Source organism: Leucopleurus acutus (genome assembly GCF_964270905.1).
Source record: "Leucopleurus acutus genome assembly, chromosome: 14".
NCBI classification, from domain to species: Eukaryota; Metazoa; Chordata; class Mammalia; order Artiodactyla; family Delphinidae; genus Leucopleurus; species Leucopleurus acutus.
Genome location: NC_139156.1, coordinates 83,307,595 through 83,325,848, shown reverse-complemented (window position 1 = coordinate 83,325,848; position 18,254 = coordinate 83,307,595). Strand labels below are relative to the sequence as shown.

The 18,254-nt window shown below is 56.0% G+C and overlaps 1 protein-coding gene across 1 annotated transcript; it reads right to left on the bottom strand.

Moving 5' to 3' along the window:
- Positions 1–356: 356 nt before the first annotated feature.
- Positions 357–12,506, bottom strand: AGT (angiotensinogen). The gene is made up of 5 exons (XM_082854606.1): positions 12,331–12,506; positions 6,781–7,638; positions 3,477–3,744; positions 1,721–1,865; positions 357–1,056 (listed from the first exon to the last, which is right to left on the bottom strand). Exons 2-5 carry the CDS (start codon positions 7,607–7,609, stop codon positions 865–867), a joined length of 1,434 nt encoding a protein of 477 aa, XP_082710732.1. The 5' UTR covers positions 7,610–7,638; positions 12,331–12,506; the 3' UTR covers positions 357–864.
- Between the last annotated feature and the right edge of the window lie 5,748 nt (positions 12,507–18,254).

The following is an 18,254-nucleotide window of genomic DNA, read 5'->3' as shown; positions in this document are numbered from 1 at the left end:
TGCCTGAGACTTAGAAAGTGGGGGACAGGCAGGCACTCAGCAGACAGAGAGGGATGTGCCCACGTTCACGGGTGAAGGTTTCTCTCTCCACCTTCCGAGCCCAGCCTCTGTAAGCAGCAATCCCGGGACGTGTCCGGGAGGAAGGGCCTGGCTGTCTGCCGCCTGGTGCTTCCCAGCAGGCTCCGCGCAGCTGGTCTGCGCACCTGGAACTTGTCCAGATGAGGCGAGGACAGCCTGTGCCTTCCACGAAAGCCCCGTCCAGACACGGCTCCAAGGCCGAAAAGGCCCTTTTGTCGGTACAGCCTGTCAGCTGCCTTGCACACATTAGTCCCGCTGCTGCTGCTGTGTGAAAGAGGTTTTCATTTTTGCTTACTGTTGCAAGACATTTATTAACACCACAGTGATAGCCAGCCATGGGATTACAGTCTAACGTACATTCAGACGCTTGTGTTGTTTTTCGTAATGTGTTTTTCAAAAACCACAAGTATCAGGGGAAAGAAAAGCTGAGAAAGCCAGAGAAAGGAACGCATTGTGGACCACTTGCAGGTCATCGTCACACTCAATAAGCCAAAGGTGAGCCTGGGGCAATGAGAAAGGGATGTTTTAATTTTAAAGCCCGATTTCTGTCCTCGATGAAAAAGGAAACCATTTTGGGTTTCAAAAACAAGCTGGCGTGTTCAAGCTCTTTCAGGAGCGGTGGCCTGTACCGAACACAGGCTCATGGCCCTGCATCCCCCCAGCCGCCTGAGAAGGATGCTCATTGTACACAGCGCGCGTTTCCCAGGAGGAGCGGCCGCTCTCGGCCCCAGGTGGACTCCACGGGGACGGGTGGTGACACCGGCGGTGGCACACGGGCAGCGGGCCTCACGCAGCGCTCAGCGGGTTGGACACGCGGCCCAGGAAGTGCAGGGCAGCCGAGTCTCGCTCCAAGACGGCCAACAGGAATGGGCTGTTCAGGGTCACCTCCAAGACCTCGGGCCCAGCTGGCTGTGGTGCAGACTCCGTGGGCTGCGCTCCCTCGTCTGCTTTTAGCTCAAAGAGAACGCTGTTCAGCACCTGCAAAGCAGCGAGCCTGGGGGTTGCTCCTGAAGGCCCGGGCCCGGGGGAGGACCGCTCTCCAGCCTGCCCGCCCTCCCTCGGCCTGACTCACACGATGTGACGGCTCCTCCCCAAAGTGTCCCCTAAACCCGCCCGTCTCCACCTTCCCCTGCTGTCCCGGGCAGGTGTTTCTCTCTGCGAACTCAGCGCAGAGGGCTCCGGGCCCAGGACTGTGAGCCACCCGGCCTCCCCTCCCTCCCAGCGTGCAGGCATTTCTCAGTTGCGGGCGTCCATCGCCCCCTGTGCCCCAGGACCGTCCATCTGCTGCTAAGTGCGTCCCTGAAGCCAGGAGCCGTGTGGCAGGGCCAGCAGCCGGCCTAGAGGCACTAGTCCCCGGGTCCCCGTCCCGACCCTGCTGTAGGATCTGGGGAGGACCCGAGGCTGGGCAGGTGGGACAGAGCCCAGAGCACGTGGTGGGGAGAGGTTTGCCGCTCTCCAGCTGTCCCTGGCAAGCCCCAGAGAGCTCCGGTCACTTCTCTGCCACCCTGGGCCCCCAGCCGCCCGGCCACGCCCTCCTCTCTCTCCTCCTGCCCCCGGGCCGCCTCTGTGTCCCTCCCACCCGTGCCTCCTGACTCCGGGAACACAGAGCCCACGTCAGGCACAGACGCCGGCGGCACGGTACCTTTCCAACTCTGAGGTTGGCATCGCTGATTTTGCCCAGGTTTGCCTCAGCGCCCAGCAGGGTGGGCAGCTTGGTCTGGGCAAGCAGGTCCTGCAGGTCGTAGGACCCTTTCAGTGTCAGCTGGGGCATGGTCAGGCGGATGGCCCTGGGGAGATGACACAGGGTTACCAAGCTCCAGCTGTGAGGCCCCAGGCCACACCGGACTCACGGAAGACCCGGGAAGCCGGGTGGCATGTGTCCCCGAATGAGGGGGCGTTTGCTAGCCTCACCCAGCTAGGGTGTCTTGGGAAAATTTTCAGCAACAAATACAATTTAAAAAACCTTCATTTTCTTTGAAATTCTGTGGGAGGGATGTACAGTATTTAACAACGGTGCTCTCTGGGGGTTGATGTGAATAGTTGCCTATTCTTTTTTCTACTCCTATTTTAGGTTGGCTGCATTGAAAGCATACTCGTTGGTTAATTTCAAAACGCTGTCCTCTAAAATAACGTGTCGTGTCTTACTACCTTTCAGTGGTGAGCTCCCCGTGGGAGGGGGAGAAGGTACGATGTCAGCCTCTGTGCCGGGCATGTCACTTAGGTCAAGTCAGTTCACCTCCATGTACTACCTCTGCCTTCCTTGGGCAACGCTGAGAGCCCATAGATGTTTCCAGCGATGCACCAGACCCTTACAGGGTTGACAGTACACCCATGTCCAGAGCAGCGCTGTTCACAACAGCCAAAAAGTGGAAGTGACCCAGGTGTCCATCAGCGGATGGCTGGATAAACAGACCGTGGCAGATACCACACTGGAATACTACCCAGCCCCAAAGAGGAAGGACCTTCTGACACGTGATACAACATGCATGAGGCTTGAGGACATTGTGCTCCGTGAAATAAGCCCAACACAAAAGGACAAATACTGTGTGATACCACTTATAGGAGGTACACAGAGGAGTCGAGTTCATAGAGACAAAGTATGGTGGTCGCCAGGGGCTGCAGCGAGGGGAAATGAGGAGTTGTTAGTGATTAATGGGGACAGAGCTTCAGTTTGGGAAGATGAAAAGTTTCTGGAGACATGGTCGGTAGCACAAAAACGTGAAGGTATTGATGCCACAGAGATACACACTATAAAATGGCTCGGGTGGTAAATTCTATGTTATGTGTTTACCACAGTTTTTAAAAATGACTTAAAAAGAGTTGACCTCAGGAGGCCCTCTGTGCCCCTTGGTGCCTGTCTCAGAATCTGGACCCGCTGCTCTGGGCCTGATACGTAAGCAAGTCTGATGCCCCAGTCGCAGTAGGAAAGAGGAACAGATGACCCAGGCAGCAAACTAGGGGAGTCCTGGAGTCAAGAGCAGCACCCCGAGAAAGCCCACCTACTCCCAGGGCTCTTGAAGGGGTCCCAGGGCTCCTGGAAAGTCAGCCCCCAGGAAGCTGTTGGAATGCAGCAGATCACACACGGCAAAGGTCCCCTCTCAGAGGGAGTACTGACCGTGGGCCGCCCAAGCCTGCGGGTAAACGGAAGCATGGGGAAAAGCGGGCCTCCTCCCCTACCTCTCCTGCACCCAGAGAGCTGGGTCCACGGATGGAGGGTGCACTGGTGGGTGGAGGGCGCTCAGGCACCATCGCCACCCTACCCGCTGGGCGCCCAGGGCTCGGCCCACACCGCGCCCGTGGCCACCCATGCCCCCCACCGCCCGGGCAGAGCCGTCCATGCAGCTCCCCACTCCAGGGGCGCAGCCCAGGAGGGTCCAAGCAGTTTCCCGGAGCCGTACCGGGGAGAGAGATTCTTCATCAGGGTCAGGAAGTTGTGCTGGAAGGTGAGGGCCTCCGCCTGCCGCAAGTCGGGAGCGTGGTGCGGCCGGATGAGCAGCAGGCAGGCATTGGCGCTGAGGGGCACGCGGGTCACGGAGAGGTTGTTCTGGGTGTCGCTCCAGTAGTGGAAGGTGCCGATGCCCAAGAGCATAGGGACCGACACGGAGGTGGTGTTGTCCACCCAGAACTCCTGGAGCCCCGGCAGCAGGGAGAACCCCTTCATCTTTCCTGGGGACCCGGCAGGAGACAGGAAGGGAAGAGTCAGGAGAGGGAAGGTGTGGGGCAGGGCTGGGCCCCCTTCCCCTCCCCTCCCCTCCCCCTCCCCTTCCCCACCAAAGCCTCGCCCCTGCCCCAGCCCCAGGCTGCTCTGCACTTTCCTGGCCCCCGAAGTTCAGCCCCAGGACCCCTGACCATCAATTCTTCCTCCTGCAAAATCCACCAACTGCCAATGTTGAAGGCGTAGTCCACACCAGGCCCCAACCTGAGGCCCACAAAGGAACTGAGCTCGAGGATCCTACTGCGCTAGTAACCAGGTAAACTCAGACCCGGAGCTGTCCTGGCCCCAAGCCTGGGCTCTGCCATGCTCACTTTAAGAAACAAACAACAAACCAGAAGAACCACTTTATTTCTTAGAGCCGTTTAGGTTCACGGCAAAATTACGAGAAAAGTGCAGGTCTTTCCTGTATGTCCGCTACTCCCCCCTCCCCAGCACACAGCCCGCCTACAACCAGCATCCCCGCTAGACGGTACGTTGGGTAACACTGAGGAACCGATGCGGCCACATCATCGTCACCCAGAGTTCCAGAGTTCACACAGTTCATGCCTGGTGCTGGACGTTTTACAGGTTTGGACAGACGCTCAAGGCGTGTGCACCGTTACACCAGCATACGGAATCGTTCCACGTTCCTCGGTGCTGCTGGGGACGGACAGATGATCCGGTGACCAGTGGATGTGAGCGGAAGTGCTATGTGCTACCTGTGTGCTGCGCCCTGAGGGGGCCGAGACCTCCCTGCCCCCTGCCCCCCCCAGGGGCGGGCTGTGGCATGGGGCTTGCGGAGCTGAGCTGTTGCTGAGCAGCTCGCTGAAGGCGCTGGCACCTGGGGGCGCACCAGCACATCCCTCCCTCTGCGGTCATCCCAGTGCCCTTGAACGGCCCAGTGTGGTTGTCCCTGGGAGAACAGGTGAGGTTGAGAGATGAGCCCATCGCAGAGTGGCCCTGGGGCACCTGGCACTTGGGAGATCTGAGCAGAGGTGACTTAAATGAGTCAGGGGTCCCTTCTTATTGAGCCCGAGGTCTCCAAGGAAAGAGGGGTGAGGGAGCTGGGGACAGGGAGCCTGGGTCTTGTGAGGAGGGAGTGGCCAGGGCACCCAGCCTCTGCCCTATCCTCCATCCTCGGAGCCCTGTGTGTACAGACAAGCTCGGCTTCGGGAGGGCTGCTCACGAGGAGCTGCGGTGTCCGTCCTCTGGCTCCCCAGGGCACCTCCACGCCGGCCCACAGACCTGGCAGGCGGCTGGTTAGTGTATAGGGAAAGAAGGACTAAATTTTTTCCACCAACAAACTAAAAGGGAAAGAAGGATGCTGCCTCCAAAAAAGATACGGGAGTCTGAAACGAAGGTGGCTGCCCGCTACTCTCTGCTCGACTGAACAACACAGCACCCTGTTCTCATCCAGAGATTAAGGACGTCTCGCCAGGTTAGGAAAACTGGTGAGGCCCTTTCTGGCGCCAGTGGCTCTCTGGCTCTGCCTTTTGGGGGGCAGGCCTTTCGCATTAAGCTCTCCCCCCAGGCTCCTCTTAGGGACGGCGGGCCGAGCTCACAGGCCCCCTCCACCCTCCATGGGGTGCGGCCACCCCTGGCTGCATGGCCCCTGCCTGGACTCTGCTCCCGGGACCTGTCAGCGCGGGGACCTGCACCCTCCTGGGGTTAGCACCTTCCCCCTGCTCCCAAAGGCAGGCTGGAGGCCTTTTCTTTGTAGATTTTCAGCCTTCCAGGATATTGTCAGAGTAAGGAAAGGACCGCGCTCTGTTCAGCCTTCGCCTGTCCTCACAGCCCTGCCCTCCGACCGCCTTCCTTGTCTCTCGGCTCTGCTAGGTTGCACGTCCCGATAGCACCTCACGCGCAGCCCTCCTCAGCCCGCCCCTCCGTTCACAGAGCCGAGACCTCAGGGCCTGCTCCCAGGAGAGTTTGCCGGGCGATTGCATAACCTTCCAACCTCCAGTCCCCACAGTGCAGGCCAGGGATGACCTCTGCGCAGAAAGTCTGCCACTCAGCTCCCAGACACCCACAGCTCCAAACTCCCAGCATCACATCCAAAGTCTCAAAGTCTGGCCCCGACCCATCTTTGTGGCCTTGCCTAACACTGTCCCATTCTCTCCTTCTGAGCTCGGGCCAAACAAAGCCACTCCTGTTCTGGTTCCTCGCCCTGACCTTGGCAGCCTTGTGCCACTTCCCAGGCCTTCCTTCTGTCCTCTCCCAGGTGACGCCCCTCGCCGAGTGCGCTGAGCCCCGGGCCACCTTCCCAGAGCGCCTTACCTGCAGCTCTGGGGCTGAGGCACTGGTCCGGGGGATCCAGCTTTCTGGTAAACCACAGTCAGCAAGCTGGGGGCGGGGCCTGTGCAGCCTCCCTGCTTGTCCCCTCTGAGGCGCCAGCTCAGAGTCCTACAAGTACTACATCCTCAACGATTGTTTTCGAATGAATGAACAGCCTGTGTCTTAGGCATTTTTTTTGGTAATAACCTCTCTCAATATGAAAGTGATGTAAGCAAACTGGTTATTTTTGCATGGGACAGTGACCTTCTCAAGGACGAGAGCCCTTGATCTTCTCAACAGACAGGAACCCGTCCCTTCTGAGCGTGGAGCTGGGCCACGGCCACGAGACGTGAGTTTAGAACCTGGGACCGGTGCCTTTGCTTCTCTGAGTCTGCTTCCTCACTGGTAAACAAAGGCAAATCACACCTCTCACCGCATCACGAGGGGATTCAGTGATGAAAGTAAAAGGATGCAGTGCAGTAGCTGCACATAGTAGGGCAGCAGCGGGGGAGGCAGAGGCTTGGCCAATGCCCATCCACGGAGCCCAGTGGGGCAGCCACTGCGTCCTCCGTGAGGGTGGCCCCAGGTACTTCTCCACATCTGCTACCCTGCCCCTCTCCAGGCCCAGCCCTGCTCAGCTGAACTGAGACGTCGGACACGAAGTCCGTACAGACAAAGACCTGCCACCCTCCTGCACCGGCCGGGGGCAGAGCCCCCCCGAGGGCTGGCCTTACCTTGGAAGTGGACGTAGGTGTTGAAGAGCAGGGTGCTGTCTGGGTTGACCCCTGTCAGGGGCCTGCCCATCTCCCACCCCGTCACAGCCTGCATGAACCTGTTGATCTTCTCAGCAGCGAGATCTGGGTCCGTGGACAAGTCTAGCGAGCGGGAGAGGGTGACAGGGGAGATGGAAGACAGGCCCTGCACGAATGGCTGCTTCAGGCGCAGGCCAGGGGCCGTGAACAGCCCGACCACCGTGGACAGGAGCAGCCTGGCCCGGCTGCCGGTCCCGCCCTGGGCCACCAGGAGGCCCTGGATGGTCTGCAGGGCGGACAGGACCTTGTGACCATCCAGCCGGGAGGTGCAGCCCTGATCCTCCCCCGGGACGCCCAGGAACGCCTGTAGTCTGCTGGCCGTGGGGTCCAAGGCCCCCAGGTAGAAAGAGGTCAGGGTGCCAAAGAGAGCCACCGGGGAGAGCACAGCCCCGCTGGCCGCGCTCTGTGTCTCGCTCAGCATCTTGTACATGTGGAAGCCCATGAAGTTGAGCAACACCCCCACCTTCACGGCCCGCAGCCGCTCTTCGGCCTCCAGCTGCTGGGTGGCTCGAACCAGCTGCTCCCGCAGGGCCTGCTCGTCCACGGCGGACGACTTGGCCTGAATCGGGACAGGTGTGAAGGTTGGGTCTGGGGGCGACTCCGCCCTGGGTTTCTCCAGCTGGTCACAGCTGCTCTTGCTGTAAACAAGGAGGTGGAAGGGGTGTATATACACCCGGTCTGCAGGGGCCAGGCGAGCCCAGGCCAAGAGGCAAAGGACGGAGGCCCCCAAGCTCAGGCCAGCAGGAACCATCTCTGACGGGGTGCTCGCTCCTGCGGACCCTGAAATATTTTGTGAAGGGTGAAAGAGGATTATTGAATGCCCTCTAGCCATATTCCCTACAACCAGTCAGCACAGGAGAAATCCCTCCATGTCTTAACAAATGTCAGAGAGGAAGTGGTTCAAAGCTCTGCGGAAAATATCTATGTATATGATCAGGTGCAAACCGCACTGTCGTGGGCTGAGCTGTGCTTTCGTGGGGTTTTATTTGGGGGTTGGGTTTGGGTTTTGTTTTGTTTACATTTTAGAGTGGTGAGGATGCCTGAATATGAGGACATTTGTAGATTTTAAAGAAAAAATACGAAATGGCTCATGAAGTCAAGTAAAAAATGTAAACAAATGTTTTCACAAAATATCGCAAGCATTTTTCTTCAAGAATATGTGAGTGGCTTGTATTATTTTTACCTTGTGCTAATTAGTGATATGATGCTTTGGTCAATAATTACATGTTTAACAGAAGAGTAATCTGGAAACATTTTAACTTATTTTTAAAGGAACACTTTGAGTAAAAAAGTATCATGATATTTATGCAAAAATTTAAAAATCCAAGTGTTGAAGTCGATGGGAGACATGTTTACATACTGAGGTATGGGGAAGTCATTCTGGCTTATCCAAAGTGGAGCTGGGTGGCCACTGCAGTTGTGGTTTCAGACATGTTCCTGCATCACTGAGAGCTTGAATTTTCTGAACTCTATCAGACTCAAGGACACCACCAGCCATTCTCAAAATCCTATCAGCTAGCAGGGGCCAGCTGCAGCCTTATGGTCTCAAGGTCTCCCCTTGTAACTATGCAACCTTTTTGGACCCCAACCGATCCTTGCTAAACAAACACCCTTACTTCTTGCCAGTGCCAATCCTAATTCTTGACAAACAGCTTATGTAATTTTGCAGTTTTTGCCTTTACAATCCTCCTCTATTTTGTTGCCTGGTGGAACCCAATTCAAGTGCTTCCTGTATCCGTGTCTCCCTGCTATAGTCCCCAGTTTGGCTCAAATCAAAGAGTTTTCTATTCCTAATATAGATTGTTTATTGATTATTTTCGTCAACAAAGTCCTGACCCCCAGTGTCTCAAAGTGTGACTATATTTAGGGACTTCCCTGGTGGTCCAGTGGTTAAGAATCCGACTCTCAGTGCAGGGGACGCAGGTTCAATCCCTGCTCGGGGAACTAAGATCCCACGTGCTGCAGGGCAACTAAGCCCACGCACCGTGACTAGAGAGAAGCCCGCTCGCCACAACGAAAGATCCCACGTGCCGCAACTCAGACCCGACGCGGCCAAAACAAAAAAATAAAAATAAATAAATATTTAAAAAAATATATTTTAAAGTGACTATATTTGGAGACAGGGTCTTTAAAGAAGTAGTGTAGGTTAAATGAGGCCATCAGGGTGGCCCTAATCCAATCTGACTGGTGTCCTTATACGCATAGGAGATTAAAACACAGACAGGGAGGACCGCTCGAAAATACAAGGAGAAGACGGCCAGGAGACCAACCGCCTGCAGGCCAAGGAGAGAGGCCTCAGAAGAAGCCACCCCTGCCAACATCTTGATCTCGGACTTCCAGCCTCCAGAATCAGGAGAAAATAGATTTCCGTTGTTTAAGACCCCAGCGAGTGGTACTCGTGGCAGCCCACGGCACTAATATGCCCACATGGTTATGGCTATCAGTTTTCCCCAGAGAACAAAACGTGGGGCAGACGGCAGGTCTTTGTGGGCCTCCAAGCCCCAAGGTACACCAGCTTGGAGTACAAGACTAACACACAGAGGTTCTTCCTGTGCTATAAATCAGCCTGGCAAGAGCAATCCAGCTGTGTAGTATCCCTGGGGAATGTTCCCCTCGTTTCCCAGCTCTGGTGTATAATCTAAGAAAGGAGACCTTATATTTGGTACGTGACAGTTCACCAAAGCCCTTTCCCATAGATCATCCTATCTAACCATTACACGATCGCATAAGGAAGGAATTGTTTCCCTCCTTTGCAGACACACAAAGGGGAGTTCTAAGGTGTGGAGAAATGTTCCCCAGGTCATACAGCAAGGATGGAACAGACAACTGATTCCAACCTACTTTACTTTCCCCCGGTTCTCAGGGGACTCACCCGGGAAGCCTTAGAAAGTATGAAGCCCTGGGCCTCCCCACCAGAGATGCTAGCTAAGTGGCCCTGGGGAGGGGTCTGGGGAGGGGATTTTAGTCTCCCAGTGGTCTCAACACGCAGCTGGGACGAAGCACCGTGGGCTCAGCCCGGGGAAGCCCAGGCATCCCTCACCTGCGTCAAACCCACACCAGCTCCCTCTTCCCTGCGAGTGGAATCCCCGAGGAGCTCTGTCACCCCGCCAAGCCCCACCCACCAACAGCCCGATTTCACTGGTCTGGGTCGCGTTCTCCCAGGCGACACGGATGTGCCGCAATGGTTTAGAGCCTCTCCCTAGACACGGCTCACCCGGGGCGGGCGGGACAGCCTCCAGCACCCTTTGGGCTCAAGAGCCCTGCGACCCTGCCCCAGCCTCACCTCTGGCCAAGAGCACGGCAGTGGGCCGAACCCCTGGGAGCGGAGGCCCCTGGGCAGCTCTGCCCGTTTATTCTGTGATGGTCCTCACTGAGAGGGCGAATGCCGCCTGTACGGCTTCATTCAGTTCTAGCCATTTTTACCGACACCTCCCTCGTGGTTCTGAAGGGGTGTGCTGTGCTACCAGGCTACTGCTCAGCTCCCCCCCCACCCGCCACCCCGCTGCCCTCCCAGAGCTGGCCTGGGCCTCCTTGGAGCTGTGGGACGTCGCCTCCGCCTGCAGGTCACCTCGAGGCCTGGAAGCTTCCCGCACACCCATGCACGGCCGGTCAGCGTGCTTTCCTGCCCCAGGCGTGCTGACTGCAACTGCCCTCGGCATCCAGCCCCCACGCGTTGTGTGCTGGCCCTGCTCTAGGCGCCGGGTTGCCAAGGGAACTTCGACCTCTGGTCTCAGCCCCTGCCTCCCCTCCTTCCAAGGCATTTGACACAACCCACTGTTCTCACGAGGAACCACACGACACGGAAACAAGGGACAGAAGATTCTCCCCCCTTCATAGGCCCTCCCGGTACGCCGGCCCAAGTTGCCGGCTGACGTCTCGTGTAAAAGGACGTAAAAGGCCACAGCAAGTCAGGTCGCCGGGGAAAGCGCTGGGGCCCGAGCGTGCGGCACCCCTTCAGTGACCGGCCTGACGGTCCCGGGTGGGGGCCAGGCAGGTGATCGCAGCCCCCTGCTGGCGTCCTGGAGGCACAGCACCGTTCCAGGTGACTTCCGAGCCTGCCGCTGGCTCTCACTTGTGGTCCGTGGCCGCAGCCCCGGTTCTAAGTTGGCACCCGGCCGGCCTGGCCTGACGCCCTCTCCTTGGGTTCCATTCTCTTCCACCCACTCGTCCTTGGCCTCCCCCTTCACCAGCCCCTCCTTCTAGGCTTCCCTACTTCTCAGGGCCCCGTGCGTAAGGGCAATGGTGAGGACGGCAGCTAAGGCATGTATAAGGAGGATCCCTGTTGTAGCGATTTCAAGGATCGTCCTCCGACCCTCACAGCAGCCCTACCTTCCTGCCCACGCCTCGCCACCGCCAGATTTCATGCTGCGACTGGCCCCGACGCGCCAGGCACTCTGGACTCACTCCCCCTGCCCTCCTTTCCCTTCCCCATGCCACTGGGCACCTGCCACACTCTGTATCACTGAGTTATTCTTTTATTTCTTCTGTTTAGCGTGTACTGCGACGCTAAACAATGAATGCAAATCCCACAGGAGTGAGGCTCTTGCTCTGTTTTGTTCACGGATGTGTCCCACATTCCCCAAAATGTGTCAACAAATGTCTCAGCAAGTAGTGGCTAAATGAATGGGTTAGTGCTGTTTTGCAGAGGAACAGAGAGGTTCAGAGACTTGCTCAAGGTCACACAGCCAGTAAGAGACAGACCTAGTATTCAAACCCAGAGCCCCTGGCTCCACAGTCCACACTCTTAAGCACTAATCTATACTACACGCGAGCCAAAATAATAAGACCGTGTCTTTTTCGTACATTCTAAAGCTTAGGAAGCACTTTCAGGTTGTATTAGCACTCTTAATTTATAGCACAGTCCCTGAGCAAGGGAGGCCAGGCGTTGCCATTGGTTCCATTTTATAGATGAGCAAACCAAGGCTCAGGGAGCCCGGGACCAGAGCCAGCACTGCCTCAACAGAGGTGCAGGAGACGAGGCCACCACTCCCCTGAGCCCTGTGCGGACGCAGCCCGGGCTCACTGAGCCTGCCCTTCCCCCCAGCTCCACTGCCTGCACAAGCCTTGCTGCCCCTCTGGCCAGAAGAGGACCCAGTGGACTGTTGACCACAGTGAGTCTTCTCCCAGGCCAGCCCCACAGGACCCAGCCCTGCTCAGAGGGACTGGAGGACCCGGCCAGCCTGCCTGTCGCTGAGGGGAGCAGGTCCCCTGGTGAGACCCAGGGTGGGCTCAGAGGAAGGACTGCCTAGGCCTGGGGGAAGAGACAGCCTCAGCGTCTTCAGCGGTAATGTCCGCCGCAGCCCAGGTCACCACTGGCCCCTGGCGCCTGCGTCCTGGGTGCTGTTTAGCGGTGGCCTTCCAGCAGCTCTTCCCCTGCCCCCAGCAGAGCCCCCAGCTTTCTTCCCACAGCGGACAAGCCCCCCGTAGGGAGAGAGCTGGGGAGGGGTAGGTGTGGAGAAGTCTCCCGCTTACCTTCTGCTCTCGTCCCCAAGACAGGGGTGGCCTCTTCCTCTGGCTGGGCCACTGAGGCCCTATTTATGTCTGAAGGGTGGGGACCGTGCCGTTCCCAGGCTGCCCTGTGCTCAGGCTTGGGGGAGGGGTTGCATCACGGCGCCGGGCCATGGGGGTGGGAGCCTCAGGCAGCTGCCCGCCTAGGGGGACAGACCCCAGGCCAGGCGACTCTCATGCTGGGCCTCCGTCCAGGAGGCCAGGGAGATCGATGCACGCTGTTGCCTCTGACAGACTGAGCCGGTACACAGTCGAGTTACACATTTACTGAAGTTCTCCCGAGCAGAGGCTGTTGCTATGGGACACAGGAGTGTCCCGTGTGGTGGTGTGATGCGTCTCGGCCCCCAGATGTGATGGCCCGAGGCCAGCCCCCCAAGCCTTGGGCCGGAGTCCACTTGGGGTGTGCTTCTGAGAGGCCCCAAAAATGTGCGGGCTCATGGGCGCAGCGGGAAGGGGAAAGCCCTGCTCAGGTGGCCTGGGGGTGGCCTGACCCGACGGCCTTGAGCGGCCCAGCCGTTGTCCAAATAGCCACTGGGTGCCCACCCCACACGAGGACCTCTGACAGGCGCAGGGAGAAACACACAACCAAGCAAAAACATCTTCTAGAAGCTTGTGATTTACCTGGGGAGACCATTAGACACTCACTAGACTCAGGCAGGTGGGAAGGTGCCCACAAAATGCTTTCAGATTGTGAGACAGATCAACCCCTCAAAGCTGGGGAAGGCCTCAGGGTTCTCCCTGTCACCTGAGTCAAACCTTGAAGGATAAATAAGTTGGGCTTGGAGGTTAAAGAAGCGCTTTTCAAGGGTAGAGACAGATATGACAGTAACAGAGGTGGGGAAGCATGGGGCTTGTCTGGGGGTCACCAGCCAGCCCAGGGGCTGGAAGCGGGGGGCAGTGATGGCAACCAAACTACTGCTGCTCCTGGGCTGCACCCCCCACCCCCCGGGGATGGCGAGAATTCCCCAGACACAGAGTTTCAGGCCAAAGTCTGCAGGAGCTGGAGTTGACACACAAGATGCCAGCCTGGGTCTGGGCTGTGTAAAGTGAGTGACAGGGAAGGAAGGATGCTGGTTAGAGCCCGAAGACCACTTCGGAGGGTAGAGGCGATGCCCGGAGGGGAGGGATTGAAGACCTCTGAGCAAAGCGGGGGGCATGAGGCTGAACCTCTCCTTCAAAAAATTCACTCTAACAGCGATACCGTCATAGGAGGTCTGGAGGAAAGACAAAGAATGTACAGGCATCACGTTTCCAAGCTGAGGCTCCTGAGAGAATGATGAAACCAATAACCCCCGAGAGGGACACGGGAGGTACAAGAGCTCTGGGGAAGGACTGCTCAGAGTTTGAGTTTGGATGGGTTTCTTCGGAGGTTTCTATCGGAACCCAGTGCTGAGCACTTGGGGAGACGGTTCTGACGCTCCAGAGGGCGGTCCAGGCTGGGGACGCAGACGCGGGAGACAAGTGCACCACCAGCACGTAATCCAAGGCCAGTGGGAGGAGGTGTTTTACCCAGGGAGAGTCAAAGTGAGGAGAGGAGCCGCTAGGGAAATTCAGGGGGAGAGGGAATGGGATAGGGGTCAGCCAGCCTAGGAGGGGTCCAAGGGGGCAGTGCAAGAAGCTTGAGGTGGAGTTCCAGAGGCCAGGGGGCAGTTCTGATAAGTGAGGAGTTACAGCCTGAAAGAGGTCTTCTGAGCAGGGTGTCACGTGGCTTAGAGTCATTGGGACTGAGATGTGTCCACACAAAGCATTTTTGATCAATCATTTACTAACCCTTTAGCGCTTGTCAAAGGCCAAGAGGAGGTGGGTTGAGGCCATGGGCAAGTTGGAGAGTGGCCTCAGGGAAAGATGAGGGAGGGACGAGGCTCAGATGGTTTGAGAAGACAGTGGAAGGAGAAGTGGGCAGATGGAACTGTGAGCTCCTTCTTTTTTTTTTTCTTTTAGATTTTTTTTTGATGTGGACCATTTTTAAAGTCTTTATTGAATTTGTTACAATATTGCTTCTGTTTGATGTTTTGGTTTTCTTGGCCGCGAGGCACGTGGGATCTTAGCTCCCTGACCAGGGATCGAACCCACACCCCCTGCACTGGAAGGTGAAGTCTTAACCACTGGACCGCCAGGGAAGTCCAGTGAGCTCCTCTTTTATTGAAATGTGATAATGAAAGAAGAGGCATTATTCTGTATTCTCAACTCTAAAAGAGAAGGAAGAAAGAATTAATATTTATGGAGCAGTTGCTGCATGCCAGGTATATAAATCTTTCAACATGGCTGCAGCATAAATTTTACTCTACTCACCACCTAGGGAGAGAAAACTGAGGTCCAAAGAGGCTCAGCTATTTGCTAAACGTCACCCAGAAGGAATCCAGGTCTGTCTGACCCCAACGCCCATTCTTTTTGTACCACTTTTGTTCATTTGCCCAACAACAATTTACGGAAAACCTATTAGAATACATGCCAAGAATGGAACTCATCTCTGAGGTGACAACTGGAAACAACTCATGCACAGTCGCCACCCTCATGAAACCTACAGTTTTGCAAAGTGTCAAAATTAATCCGTAATTGCATAAATAATGATTTATTTGCAGTTGGGATAAATGTTAGGAAGAAGAAGAGTCGTGTGCAACCTGAGGATAGAACAGGAAGCCTGGTCTAGGCTGTACGGTCAGGCAGACTCACTTTGAGAAAGGAGAAGGCAGGGCAAGGCCTTGAGGATGAGTGGGAGTGGCCCCGGGAGCAGTGTTGGTGGGGCCCGGACCTGCACTGGCCGGAGTCAACCTGGACCCACGTCTAACAGTCTACGACTCTCTCAGAGACAGGACGGACCAAGGGACAACATAGTCCTCTGGGCAGGTCTCTGTCCTGCTGGGCTGAGAGCTGCCCCTCACTCCTCTCTCTGCCCTGAGTGACCACAAGCACCCTTCTAGCCCTAGGAGTCCCTTATCTACCTGTCAACTCACCTGGCCACACAGATTTCCCTGCCCTGAGGGAAAGATGCACCAGCCCAGGGGAGGGTCTGGGCTGAGAAGAGTGCTCTCCCACTGGGCAGCCCACTTGCCCTCAGGCACTTAGTTTGGGCATTACAGATAACATTTAGATTGTGCTTGTTGATGTCGCATTGAAGTGGGTCTTAGCCCAGCTCTCAAAAGGACCACAAGTGTTTCACAAAAATGACAGTATCAAGAGGTGGTGGGAGACATCCGCTATCTAGACAAATCGTAATGCACAGGTTTTTATTAAACTAGTGAATTTGGGGGAGGGGCCCTGAACCCCAAGTATGTGTGTAACTAGGTTTTACTGCATCATCTCAAAATGGCCCAACAGCAGTGGGAAAACTGAGGTGTGAAGAGTTGACTCTTGGGACCACAGAACTAGAAGGGGCCTCCCGACAGCGCCACCCTTACATCCCACAGGCCACGCTCCAGGGCACCTTCCTCCAAATGTTCCAAGCTCTCTGGTGCCTGGGACCGGCAGGGTGGCAGGACCATGACCTGTGTGGCCCCTGGTGGCTGCTTTTCCCCTTCAGTGCACGCATCCCCCAAGTGGCACCAGGGGTTGACCAGATGTCCAAGTCTTGCCTACGGAGTATCCCAGGTCTAGGAAGGCCATCTAGTAATGGGGTCACTCTTGCTGCCCGGCACAAGGTTTCCTTCACTGTATGTGTGTAGCAGGATGTGGGGTGTATGTGTGTGTACATGTATAATGTGTGTACATATGTGTGGTGTGTGGGTGTGGTGTGACACGTGTGTATACGTTTGGGTGCGGGTGGGGTGTGGTGTGTGATGGTCTGTGTGTGTGATGTGGTACGTGATGTGTGTGGTGGGGTGTGTGTGTGTGCACTGTATGTACGTGTACGGTGTAGTGTGGTGTGTGTATGTATGTGTGTGGTGTTTGTGTGTGGTGTGGTGTGTATATGTATGTGTGTGGTGCTTGTATGTTTTTGTGTGTACGTACGTGTGCAGTAGGGTGTGTGTGTGTGTTGTGGTGTGTGTAGTGGTGGGGAGCTGGGCATATTGACTGGTGTTTGCCCATCCCGTGTCTCTTCTGTGCACATGTCGCCTCCCTGGGTCACCCAGAATTTTGTCTCCCGGCCTGTTCCCCAGCTTCTCTGTCAGATGGAGGGGAATAGACACCACGTTGCCCAGTTCCTTCCTCTCTTCTCCAGGCTTTCCCTGGGTCCAGGCTCTGCTGGTCCTGCCCCCTGTATCCATCTTATTGTTTGTGGACTCGCCGGTTTCCCAGTTCAAGCCTGGACCAGCTCCTGTCTGTGCTGGGCGGCCAGTCCTCTGAGCCCTCAGACCAAATGCTCTCCTCCCCATCTCTAGCCTCAGCCATGCCCACCCACCCTCCAGACCCAGGTCACCTCCAGCTGCTCCGGGAGCTTCTGCAAACCCTGCCCTGGTGTAACTCCGCTTGGCAAGGGCCCCCTCAGCCCTGAGGGAGCCTGCCGCGCGATCACACATCTTTTAGTATATTTGAAGCAGCTTCTCAGGGATCGCAGCCCATGTCAAAGCTCATTTCAGCCTTGTCATGGGGAGTGGGGCTCTAAAACAAGGCAGAAAATTCTCTCTTGGTGATGACATGTTATAGGGGGAAAATAAGGAAATAACCGTTGTTGGGTTGGACGCAATAAAAGGACGTCTGCCTACATTTTCTGCAGGATTGGTTCAAGGCCCTTCATCAACTTTCAAGGGTGACTATCAGATGGGTGGGTTTTCTAAGTGAGGCTTTTAAGCTCATTAAAATAAATTAGAAAATTGCTAGAGCATTTTATCAAGAATGTAAATTATCCCTGGAAAGAGCAGCCACTTCCAACGAACCACAGACTTCTGACCCAGTCAGATTTAGGACAACTTCTTTGCAATAGGTGCTATTTCTTGTGCTTTCATCCCAGCAGTGGATGTTGGGGACAGTTTATCTGTGGCTAAATAAAGACTTGAATGAAAGTGAGCGCTGGCTGTGGAGGAGGCTTCTCTCAGAGTCGGACCGGGAACCCAGCCTGGATACAGTCGGCAGACGCGGTGACATACTGGTCAGAAGGTGCCCCTCGGGCTGACGTCTGTGTGGCTCAAGTCTATTCTGTGGTTGTGAGATGAAGCTTGATCTAAACCAGAATCCCCACCTTCCCAGCTCCTGACCAACCAGCCAGTCACGGGACAAACACACACAGACTCCTGCTGTGAAGTGCAGCAGAGCCAAGCCAGGAGAGAAGGAGGTGCTTTCTTTATATATGTGAGGCAGTCCTGCTTGAACCAGCTAGCACGAGGTAAGGAAACAAGGAGGGGTCAACACAGGAACTGGGTCTCCAGTTTTGCGTCTAGGAAAAAACTAATTGTTTCACAGGGGATTTGTTTCTGCCTGGACCAGACTGTTTTACCATGAACGTGCCTTGTGCAAGACCCATGGCCGCTAAACTCATCATTTACTGGAACCAGAGGATGGGGAGGGGCTCGCTGTCCTACGTCCAAGGTTTTCCATTTATGACAAGGACAGTTTCCACTCCTCCTGAGTCCTCATTGCTTCTCCCTTGCATCAGGAGAGCCGGGGCAGACCAGAGGGCTCTGCATTTGTAACATGGGCTCTTTAGGGGAAAGTCCACTTCCTTCTAATAAACACTCACATACAAAGAGTTTTCTCAGTTGGCTCAAATGAGCTTTAGATTTCTGGTAAATACAACAAAACAGTCCCAGCTCCCCCATTTCCCCAGGAGGAATCTGCTCCCCCGTGTAGCCCTTTTAGACCTCTCAGAATGCTCCGGGCCGTGCCCTGCAGACTGCTGCAGGCCGCCTTTGGCTGGCAGAAGTGTGGCTGCCACTTCAGACTCAGCAAAGCATGGAGTGGAGAAGATGGTGATTTGGGATGATGAGATCTGGGAAATTTTGTGATTGGACCAT